Source organism: Neolamprologus multifasciatus, chromosome 10 (assembly GCF_963576455.1).
Source record: "Neolamprologus multifasciatus chromosome 10, fNeoMul1.2, whole genome shotgun sequence".
Lineage (NCBI taxonomy): Eukaryota > Metazoa > Chordata > Actinopteri > Cichliformes > Cichlidae > Neolamprologus > Neolamprologus multifasciatus.
The window spans coordinates 7,167,627-7,179,661 of record NC_140448.1 but is presented as its reverse complement, the minus strand read 5'-3'; the positions used below and the strand labels follow the sequence as shown (position 1 = coordinate 7,179,661).

The 12,035-nt window shown below is 42.3% G+C and overlaps 1 protein-coding gene across 1 annotated transcript; it reads right to left on the bottom strand.

The window, feature by feature from the left end:
* Positions 1-1,131: 1,131 nt before the first annotated feature.
* Positions 1,132-6,093, bottom strand: hspb1 (heat shock protein family B (small) member 1). Its single transcript, XM_085174859.1, has 3 exons — positions 5,589-6,093; positions 2,388-2,451; positions 1,132-1,920 (listed from the first exon to the last, which is right to left on the bottom strand). The coding sequence occupies exons 1-3, from the start codon at positions 5,977-5,979 to the stop codon at positions 1,764-1,766; spliced, it is 612 nt and encodes a 203-aa protein (XP_085030985.1). The 5' UTR covers positions 5,980-6,093; the 3' UTR covers positions 1,132-1,763.
* Positions 6,094-12,035: the final 5,942 nt, after the last annotated feature.

Sequence of the window (12,035 nt, the reverse complement as noted above, 5' to 3'; positions counted from 1 at the left end):
TCTACTTCACATTACCAGTGTTTTCAATGGTCTCTGGTCAGCACGTTACATGAATTTCTTCCTGTGTGGATGCAGCTTCATGCCCATATTCTTGTCTGTGTCTCAGATACTAAGTTAGCAGCACATGATCAGGTTTTTGAGGATGTAATGAGTTTGATTGGTTTGATCTGTACAGTTTAAAAAATAGGTACATTTTGGCCCTAATTGAAAGTTTGACCTCATGATAGTGCCAGATGATTGAAACAATTTGCATATTAGCACTTTCACAGCCACCGCTATAGATTCATAAATTATACTGACTGCCTTTTTGACTTCAGCGGGCTCTGTAAATTTTCATTTCACTGCAGGATACAAGCCTGGTGCAATGGTTATAAATGACCTTGTTCAGTCAACAGAACAGAGCAAAAATCCATCAATTATATATCCATTTGGCAATAAATTATTCATTAGAGACTTTTGTATGATGGAATTATGCAATTTGGGAATTATGACACATTTCAGTGCAGGTGCACAGCTGAAAAGATGGCTACGTTTCTCTGTAAATATAACACCTAGGTCACAGCAACATCACTTTTACTCTGACTCCATACATATGGGCATATGGGTGCTATCTGCTGAAGTTCACTTTACTGTGATTCATTTAAAAAAAAGAAAATAACTTTATATACCGTCACAATCTGCAGATTATGAATAATATACTAAGTCCTTATCAATTTAAATCTTTCAGTGACTGACCTAATGGGGGGTACTCTACAAAAAAAGCTGAAGTAATGTTTTATTCACTTAAAATGTGTTACAATTTTAATGAAACCTGGTCCACTGTGTTACTGTGTGGAGGGATCAGACGGTCACATGGGGGCGTTATTGTTAAATATCAAATTGTTACAGTCCTTTGTAGGGCAGCTGTGGCTACAATGTAGCTTGCCATCACCAGTGTGTGAATGTGTGTGTAAATGGGTGAATGACTCAATGTAGTGTAAAGTGCTTTGTGGTCCTTAGAGACTAAGTAAAGCGCTATACAAATACAGGCCATTTACCATTTACTGGTGACCACAGGATGAACAGTTTGGGATCAGGTATCACAACAGCAACAAAAACTCAATCAAACACAAATGAACAGCAGAGACTCTATATGTTGGGTGTTTTTTATTTCCTGTTTGCATGGCTTAAATCAGTCTGTTTCAGTCCACACAACAGCAAGATCACAAACAGTCCTCTTTCTTTACTCAAAGCTTTGGTGTGTATGTGGATTAGTATGTGCATTATTGGAGGCAGAATCCCAGGACAGTTCCTGGGATTCTGCCTCCAATAATTGTCACATTTGCTGCTATTCCATTCTGATTTGATGTTTGAAGAGGCAGCATAAAGCACTGTGTGTGTGTGTGTGTGTGTGTGTGTCAGTCAGGAAGAAAAAGAAACAAGAAGCTGGGAGCTGGGCTAAGCTGCGTATTCAGATGAAGAGTGTAATTACAGCAGAAAGAGCACGCACATGGCACTGGTGCAGATATGTTTACACAGTGTGCTCTGCTGGGGTAGGCTCATTACCAGAGATGGAGTTGAGAGGGAAGAGCTAGGGCAATCCTTCGCTCTCCTCTGCTTGGCATGTGAACAAGCTCGGTTTATGAAGAGCGGTAAGCTGATTCTTTTCCTCACTACAAGCGGAATATCCCCCGTCCTTTTCCTCCTCCTCCCACACACACATCTATTTGAATGTGTGTATGTGGAGGAGGACAGGTTGGAAGGAAATGGTGCCCATTTTCTTACTACTTCTTCACCACACCGCCGTTGCTTTCGACATTGACGGGTATCGTGGTTTCTGAGTGCTCAATGGCCAGTTTGATCAAAGGAGCCTCCACAGTCAGCACGCCTTCAGGAGAAAGGGCAGATGTCACCTTCTCAACATCAGCTGAAGGGGGGAGGCTGCGAGGGAGGAATACGGCACAATTAGGTAGAAGGTCAGTAGGTCAGAAATCAGAAGAAAAGAAAACAATAAAACCTTGCTTCTCAGTGAGAAAAGGATATCAGTGCTACAATTTAGTCAAAAACTAACAGGACCAAAGCGTTTAGTAAAACGAGTAAAGTTCAGTAGCAGCTTAGTGTGTGTTACTCTATGGCCCCTGGATGGCAGCAGAGCCCTATGAAGCTAAAGTCTACCAAGACTCAAGAAGGGATGAACCGCTTGAAGGCTGCTGCTACTTTTCAGAGCATGAAATTTAGCTATCAGCAGCCCGCCAGCCAGAACAGATCAGCCCATGAACTAAAGAGACTGACAGTATCAGAGTCACGATTTTAGACATCTTCCTTAAATTAGTTTGATTAATGGCAGGAAGTGATCAAGAGTACATCAAGATTCCTTTCTATTTTTTCTCAAGTAAAGACAAACTCACGTGTACTTCCTGGTGAAACTTCTGGACACAAAACCATGCTCATCTTTCCTCTCCTCGTGCTTACCTGTGGACACAGACAATATACTTTAAGCTAGACTGAAAGATACATTTGCTATAAGGAGCAGTGCAAAGATATGAAGAGCCAGCTGTGCAAGAAGACATCTTGTTTACCATAGTAAAATAAACCTGTTGGGTGGAACAGTGCATACAGACTTCATTCCACTAATCTAAGCCTTAATTTATGCACTCTACTTTAGCACCTAATGAAAATAATAAATTGACAATTGTTTGGGATTGTATTTCTTACCTCCTCTTATTATGTGAAGGTTACCTATATTGCTCACCTCATGAACAGGATCTGCTGCATCACCTTAGGTGTATTATTTACAAGAACTGCATCACCTTTTTTGGAATTTTCTGGGAGCCGTTACTCTGAGTGCTGGTTTGCCTTGATGACTGACTGGTACAGAACACCTGTTTTCACTATGGTGCACAGTTACTTTTATAGAGTCCAGCCATAATCTGATTTGGACTTTGTGCTTTTTCAAAGCATTTATTTATGTGATCCACTACTGGATATCCAGAGATTGCTCTTATGCTTAGCGCAAAGACTACAGGCATCTACCATCACCTCTGAAAGTTAATAATAAGCATTCTGTTTCTATTTTTAAAATTTGGCTGTGAAAACTAAACCTGGAGATGAATGGTTGTTGAGGGGTTTTTTCTGAGTTGGTTTAGTTTATTTCCTGTCTGCAGGCCTTCAAAGGTGCACACCTGTGTTGTTCTTTACTAGCATGGATGGAGGAGGTCTAAGGCAGATGAGAGTGAGAGTAACAGGTAGAGGGGTCCAAGGAAGACACGTCTGTGTGTGAGGTAGAGGTGTAGTTGGAAAGGCATTCATGGATTTTCACTTAAAGAGGCTGGACAAAGAGTACAACCTAAACCGGTTGTACTCTGTACACTGTAATGTTGCTGTGCAGTAATATCTTCAGCAATATACTTCATGTAATTGTTTCCTCAATCCCATTACATGTATTCTTTATAGAACTGCCGTTCTCTGATGGAAGAGGGACAATTGTCACACAAATCAGGGTAGCAGTGATTGCAGATCAGGAACCTCAACCCTCACTGGATACAGGGCCACTTTCACAGTTCCAGGACAGAGGGGTGCCAACATACCCACGTGTGCTGCCATCTCCAATGATGGTGTCCTATGCTATATCCCCACCATTCACCCATCCAACACCGAACGACTCATGACATTCCTGAATACACTTCATGAGAGGCTGATCCAGCCTGAGTAGAGAGAGGGCTGTTGAGGACTGTCATGCCCCTCTTTGCCATTATCTGGGATAATGTGGCATTCCACCAATGAGTGGTTTACAATACACCCACATATAATGATGCAGTTCCTCCTAGCATGTGCCCCATTTTTGAATCCGTTAGAGGAGTTTATTATCACCATCCCTATGAGCAGATACCCTTTCTGAATGCAATGACTGCTGCAGCCCAAGAAATAGGTGAGAAGGAATGTCAAGGTTGGATACGGCATGAAAGAAGATTTTTTTCCTCTGTGTATTGTAAGAAAGAATTTTGAGTCTGATGTGGATGAAGCCTTGTGGCCAACTCGTCAAGACAGAAGGGACTGAGTATCAATAGTGGCTGTTTCTTATACTGTAATAGATTTTATTTTGGTTTACTGTATTCATTTTGAATATATGTATTTTCTGTAACATGTACAGTATTTCAGTTTTCAGCCAGTTTGCATCAAAGCATTTTTGATTCTGGATCCCACTAAGCGCTGCATTTTGTATTTTGTTGTCCGCTGCTCAGCTGGCGGGCCATGATTGATTAGAAAAGCTCATATACTTGTTTGCAAATTGTGTTGTTTTGAAGGCAAAATTAGCTTTTGGAGGCATAAACAAAATGTGTCACTTTGACCGTCAGTGCCTCTGTTAGGCTTGTTTGAGTTGTCTGCTGCATGACAGCAATCAAGAAACGCTGTAAAGCACTAAGGATATACATACATGTATTCATAGATTTCTAAAATGTTTCATAAAAGATTTTTTCAGAGAGTTTTAATTTGCATATATGTTAGGTTAACTCTAAAACTCATGCAGTTCAGTGCTACTGAACCACACCTCATCAGACTTAATCAGCCTCTTGTATCTCAGATGCCCTGCTATGAAGTTGAAATGCAGCCCTTCATTCTGCCTCTGAATACAGTAATATGTTTGTTGTGACAACGAACCGATAAAGGTTGCGGGCCAGAGAGAGCTGTCCGCTTTTCAACTGGACCAAATTGATTGTGTAACACACACTTTTCCAACAGCTAAACGAAGAGTCATTAGTTTTGACCGACAGCTGCGTAGAGGTCGCACTTTGGTGTGTTTACAAAACTCTTCATTACACTGTTGTGTTTAAAATATCATCCTGGGTCACTGGTGATATATGGGGTGGAACATGGGGTGGCAAATTCCACTTGGATTGAATTTCGTGCTTTGTTTATCTTGGTGTTTCTGATGAGGTCCAGTCTCTGAGCCGGGAGATGTTGGGTACAGTCAGGGACTGAACACTGGACCTGGACAAGATCCAGCAGTCCTTTTAAAGTAGTGGACATACTGGGTAAGCTGCAGCTAAATCCCCAGCTCTGAGAATTGAATCCTTTGTGAAATAGCAGGCAGTGAGGCTGAGATTCACTCAGAGAAAAGAGAGCCTAGGGCTTCAGAGAACTAAGCTGCTATCTGATCAGTTCCACACTTTCTTCAGGTCTGCTTTGCTCCTGCCCGTCCTGGATGGACAGTGAGGCTGTTTTAACATTGTTTTCATGCCTGAGCGTCTTTAAAAGTCAACTCCCACATTTTGAACTGTGTCTTGGGTTGCGTCCAGTGGGCTTAGAGTCAAAACCCCCTGACCCTCCCAAGTCCCTGAACACATTACTCTATTGTCTCAATATGTTATGTAACTATGTAACCACCTCATGCTTTGTTCAGTTCTATCAGTTTTTGTTTTACAGAAGAGAAAGAGGCACTTAAGAACACTAAAGTGAGACAGTGTGCATATCAACCAGTACAGCTGTCTAAAGTGTGTCACTCAAGGAACATCTGACAGGAAAATGACACCTTAGGTTTCAGGACATAAAACACTATGACCTTTCAATCATTCAATAAGGAGAGCGACAGAAATCAAATAAGCGCTCACCCGAGATTTCCACCACGCCATCTTTTGTCTTCACCATCAAGTCCTCAGGTGAGAAGTGGTTCACATCCAGCGATACCTTCCAGCTGTCTTGAGTCTGCTTAATCTCGGAAATGCCGCTGCTCAGCTGGCGGGACAGGGCCCGAGCCTGAGCCTGCTGAGCCATCATGTGGGTTGGATACATCAAGGGAGCATGCGGTGTCATTAGTTCTGGAGCCAGGATGGATGGCCTCAGGTACCCCGGCCAGTGGGTGCTGGGGAATGCAGCGATGTCCTCGGGCAGGGCGGGCATACCGAAGGTCTGGTCAAAGATACGGCTGCTCTGGTGCCAGTCACGAAATGGGTCCCAGCTCGGAGTGCGGACCAAGGTGAAAGGAATACGTCTCTCAGCCATGATGATCTGGGAATTTCTTCTAAGCTTTAGAGGAGTGTTGCTGTGTGCAGATCAAGAGCCCCTTGGCCTCTCTGGAAGTGTTTTCTTAATGTGCTGTCTGCCTCTCAGCTGAGAGCTTTTATACCCACTGACACCACCCCTTATCAACAGAACCCTCCCTTCAGACTCAAGCCCCATACCTCATGCCTCCAGAATGTTTTACGAAAGCACTAGAATATCTATTTATAGCGGAAGTAGCACTGGAATGGAATCCAACAGGAAGACCCTCCCATGTAACAGTTGCCCTATGCACTGAGTGCTGTGTGTAAACCCCCTTCTCCTCTCCCTGTGCATCTCAAAGAGCCAGAAGAATCTGGGAGGCTTCTGTCCGTCTACTTACAAGCCAACATGCTATTTTTAACAACACTATGGTGCGCTATGAACCCATTCAGCCCTGAATGAAATACACAGTGGAATATCAGTTTGGTACATGAAGGCAAATGACTTGACTGCATTAAAACTGGAGGAAAATCCACCATATTCACACCTGCCTATTCATACTTCTTTGTCACAAAGGGGGAATTAACAAGCTGTAGTGTCTCAAGTCTTCTGTTAACCTGACAGTCTTTCATTGTTTACTGGATGTTAGTGCCGTGTGATACTGCAATTTTGGTATCAATCCAAAACCAAGTAAATACACAGCCAGTATTACTAATACTAGTACACATATTTTTAAACTATGAAGGCAGTTTATCTAGGGGGGAGTAGTATGTCATGATTTATGACATCAATTGCCAGTTTCCAAATTCTGAATACCTTTTAATGACCACTAAATCATCATGATTTTTACTTTCCACACGAAGTAGTTGGAAAGTAAAAACACACACACACACACACACACACACACACACACACACACTTTCAGCTTTTCTTGTAATTTGTATTTTGGGCTTTTTGGAGACCTGGAATGTAAATGTGTCTGTCTCTTAAGCACTTTGGGTCAACTCAAGGGCGTAGATTTGGCATGGACGGAAGGGACATGTCCCCACCAATATCCAGCGATTATTGAATTGTCCCCACCAATAATTTGATCTCTTCGAGTAAAGAAAAACTAACCCGATAGAAAGAAAGGAAAAAAAAAACATCTGTCGACGTCTCATTCACCTAGCGGTGCAGAAAGAGTTAAATTCCATTCTCTACTGGAGTCCTACGTCATGTGACAAATATGGCCAATGTGATTGGCTGTGCCTTTCAGGGAGCTCTGTTTAGTTTTAGCAGCGGCAAGCCTGCGCTGCGAGGAGGAGAGGAGGACGGCAGCAAAAAGGAAGAACCTGGATATAAGAAAGTATTTTTCAAAGAAACCTGTAAGTCACTTAAAGTCAAGTTCACTCATAAAATGTGTCCGTCATAATAACGTTACAGGCTATGCTAGGCTTTGGCCCACATCAGTCTAAAACTGTATGTAACCATGAATAACGTGTTTTTGAAACTAACTGCACAACATGCAGCACTATTAGTTATCTCAGTCTCCCACAGTAGCATTTCTAATTTTGATTGAAACTGTAAGAGAAAACGGCAGCCTCGAGCAGGCCAGGATATTAGTTTACAGAGGCTGTTAAAATTATATGTCTAACGTTAAATGTTGGTGACACAATAATTTCATCCTACTGGTACTGACATATTCATAGGGTTAATTTTTGAGACAAAATATCATGAGGTAGTCATGATTTTGCAAATATTCCAACCAACAATGGTGATACAAGATCACAGGTGGAATTGGATGATGACTTGTTGGTTCATGACTGTATTTGAAGCACATGTGTGACTGCATGTATTTGGAATATCTCATTGTTATTTATCAGGTGACAAAGGCAGCTCTGCCATGTTGTAGCTCGGACAGAGGTGAAGATGCGAGGTCACAGGTGACTGACTGATGATTTGGTGCTATAGATTAACTAGTATTTATTATCATGACAATTGTCAGGCTGCTGATGTAAATTGATTCATTAGTGTATATTTGACAAAGAATCTGAATTGACACGTCTCACTTTTTATATGGCACGAATCAATGTGTTATTTTATCAGGTGGCAATATGTCCTAGTGCAGTCAGTGGGGAAGAGCCAGGGCCAAAGGTGAGGCACATAATAATAATCATTTTAATCTGAGGATAAAACGCATGTGCTGAGGCTAAAAGAAGCTTCAGTGCTCTCAGAAGACTAAAAAGATGGGTAAGGTTAACAGTGACTCGAATGAGATTAAACAATGCTGCTGTATGCCATGTCCACCAGGAGAGACTGGACAGTATAGATGTAAAACCAATATGCCAGCAGTTTATCTCAGTTAACGAGAGGAGCAGGCATGTGTTTGGCTCCTTAACATAGTTGTTGTGTGGAACACCAGTAGTCCATGTCTGTTGCTGTAACAGTAGTTCATGTTTGGAATAAAAAAAAATTCCAGCTCACTGATTTGATCTGGGCAATAGTGCCTAAAATGTTGCATAATTTTGCTGAGAGATCTTTTACTTTGTGGTAATCTTAGATGAGTAGTTTTATGGACAAAACCCACCAGGTCATTCAGTGTTCTCTTAGTGCTAATGTATAAGAGATGTTGGTGTACTATAACTGAAGTAATGCTGTTAAGTCCTTAAAGTCATATTCTTTTATTGTCATGACTGTATTTGAAGCTATTTCTTATTTTTGATTTATATGAAATACCTGATTTACCTGATTTATATGAAATATGGCTGAAGTAAACTAAACTCTAAAATACTTAGTCATTTGTTTAATAGTAATTTAACATTATATAATTCAAATGTAAAACTATGAATTGTAATTTTAAATGGTTTAAAAGCATGTAGAATAGCATATGTAGGCAAGTATATTTATCCTGTTTTATCAAGAAGCAAAGACAAAAAGGGGAAAAAAAGAAACAGGGCAGAGTTCGGTGGTTGAATCATCCGTCCCCACCAATGCCAAAACAAAATCTATGCCCTTGGGTCACCTTTTATTGTTTTAAATGTGCTAGGCTATTAAAAAAATAGATGTGACAGTGAAAAAAATTACTTAAGAGGGCTACATACTGAATATCCTAATATTGATCCAAAAATATTGATCCTATTATCAATCTGATATCAATACCAGCCATGGTATTGGATAGACTTGGATAGATCTGCCCATCTGTACTGTACGTAAGGCTGTAAGGCTCTTGGGTTGACTCCAAAAATCTGTCATAGAGCCTTATTTACTTCTGTGTACGACATGCTGTGCTAAACTTACTAAGCAGAAGAAAATTTTGAGATGTAACAATATTCAAAATATCTCTTTCACAATTTTGGGAAAAGACATTTGGAAAGGTGTAACATTTGTTCTGTTATTTGAGGTTATGGATGTTATTTGACTGGAGGCATAACTCACAGACACACGAGATGCGCCATTACTCCAATGACTGTCCTTTATTATTTTTCATTCCCCCCCCCCCACCCCCCCACAACAACCCAGCAGAAGCGTTCCTAGCTCTTAACATTTACCTGATACTACATCCCCCCTACTAAATAGGATGTGATGCTGGGATATGACCAAGAAAACAGATTAGACCTGCAGTCTTTAAAGTATACTATTTCCTTGTGCTTTATCTGGTAACAGCTTGTTTACTGAACTCGTTTGGTTTCAAACCCAGACTTCTCAGAATGTCCAAAAATAAACTCTCAAAGTATACAACTCTGAACACTAAGCATAAGTGCACATTTCTGAACTATTTGGTGCAGCTACAAACAACACGTTTAAACAGTGCAACCATTTGCTTTATTTCTCATTGTCTCTATGAGGGATGGGGTAGACTACCCAACCCTCTACCTGAGTGTGGGGATTATTCTGCCCCATTGCTCACTCAGTTCCTAGCCCTATGAGCAAACATAGTCTTTTAGATATGCTGGAGGCCTCCTAGATTTGGGTGGGATTTGGCTCCCAGCTTCAAGAGTCTGCTGGCTGGCCTCCTGTGAGATAGTGTCTGGAACCGACACACTCTGTGCAGCTGGAACAGAGTTCTCAGGTGAAGCCTCTGGTGGATCAATAGAAGTCTCCGGTGCCCCAGGTGTCCGTGTAAGATGGTAACGGTTTCTTCTCAGCGTGCCCTTTGCTGTCTTGACGATGTAGGACCTCGGTGAGCCTGCCATGTCTGTCCCTCTAGTATCCATGTCTGAGACCCACACTTTTTCTCCAGGATTGAGCTATACCATATCATGTGCTCTGTGTCTGCAGTTGTAGTTTTGTCTTTGTTTTTGTCTGTACGTTTGTTCTATAGCTTTAAGCTTGTCTGTGTCCGTACCTCTTGGATTTAGCTGTGATGGGATGACAGGAATAGTTGTCCTTATCCTTCTACCCATGAGAAGCTCATGGATTGGCCCGGTATGCCATAAGGGTGAGATAGGGATCGCCAGACTTTTTAAGAAGACTTTTGATAGTCCTGACTGCCCTCTCGGCCTCCCCGTTGCTCTGAGGGAAGTGGGGACTGGATGTCACATGGCTAAAACCCCATTCTTGTGAAAATCTTGTGAAGGAATCAGACGAAAACTGAGGTCCATTATCAGAGCGAACCCGCTCTGGTATGCCATGACGTGCAAAGATTGATTTACAGTGCTCGATCACTGCCTCTGATGTTGTAGATGTCAGTTTGGCAACTTCAAAGAATCAGGAAAAGTAATCCACAATGACCAGGTACTGTTTATTCTCTATCTGGAACAGATCAGTTCCAACCATGGCCCACGGTCTTTGTGGGAACTCGGTAGGTAGCATGGTTTCTTTGTGTTTAGTCACAGGTCCCGATCACTTTTATCAGCTCACTGCTCAGGCCTGCTCACTGCTCAGAGAGAGCTAAACAGATTGTTTAGCTCTCTCTCTGCATTTCGTTATTCCCAGATGTCCCTCATGTAGTCTAGACAGAATGTCTGCTCTGAGTGATGTGGGAATCACTAATCTGCTCCCATAAAGAAGCAAACCATTGTGGACTGTGAGGTCACCTGAAAATGGCAGATAAGGCTGGAAAACCCTTTCAATGGAGTACTTATCTGGCCATCCTTCCACACAGAACTTCTTCAACTTGCTTAGAATGCTGTCATTGTCCTGATGTGTCTGGATTTCTCTGAGTCGTGGCTCTGTGGCTGGCAGACTTGCTATGACGGACTCCACATACAAGTTGATTTCTTCCTCCGGCAAACCCTCAGTTGTGTCACATACAGACGCTCTGGACAGTACATCTGCTGTTGCAATGTCTCTACCAGGAACATGAGATATGGTATAAGAGAACCTCATCAATCGCATGCGTAGACGTTGTATATGAGGTGGAAGCTCGTCCAGGCCCTTGGAGCCAAGAAACGAGACCAGAGGTTTGTGGTCTGTTTCAATGTGGAGTGTTTTCCCAATTGGCTGTAGCTCAGGTGGTAGAGCAGGTCATCTATTGATCGGAAAGTTGGTGGTTCGATTCCTGGCTTCCCCTAGTCTGCATGCCAAATATCCTTGGGCAAGATACTAACCCCAAATTGCTCTCCGATGCATCCATTGGAGTATGAATGTGTGTGAATGTTAGCTATAAAAGCACTTAGAAAGATGTGCTTGTGCGAATGGGTCTGAATGGGTGAATGCACAAGTTGTGTAAAGCGCTTTGAGTGCTCAGATGAGTAGAAAAGCGCTATATAAGAACCAGTCCATTTACCATTACCAATTAGGAACTCTGCAAACCTCTCACAGGCCTATGTTGAAGCGAGGGCCTCTTTCTCAATTTGAGCATGTCGCTGCTCTGTCGCGCTGAGAGCTCTTGAAGCGTATGCTACTGGTTTCCACCCTAAATCAGCGTGCCGCTGGAGAAGCACTGCTCCCAAGCCATACGAAGATGAGTCAGCTGATACGCACTTTTCAGCACTTAGATGATACAGAGCAAGCCCTGGGGGTGTTGTCAGTTCTTTTTTGATGCCGTCGAAAGCCTGCTGCTGCTGTGGCCCCCATGACCACAGGTTGGACTTCTTCAGCAGATCTCTTAGGGGGCGCGTTTTTTCCGCAAGGTGAGGAAGAAACTTTCCTAGGTG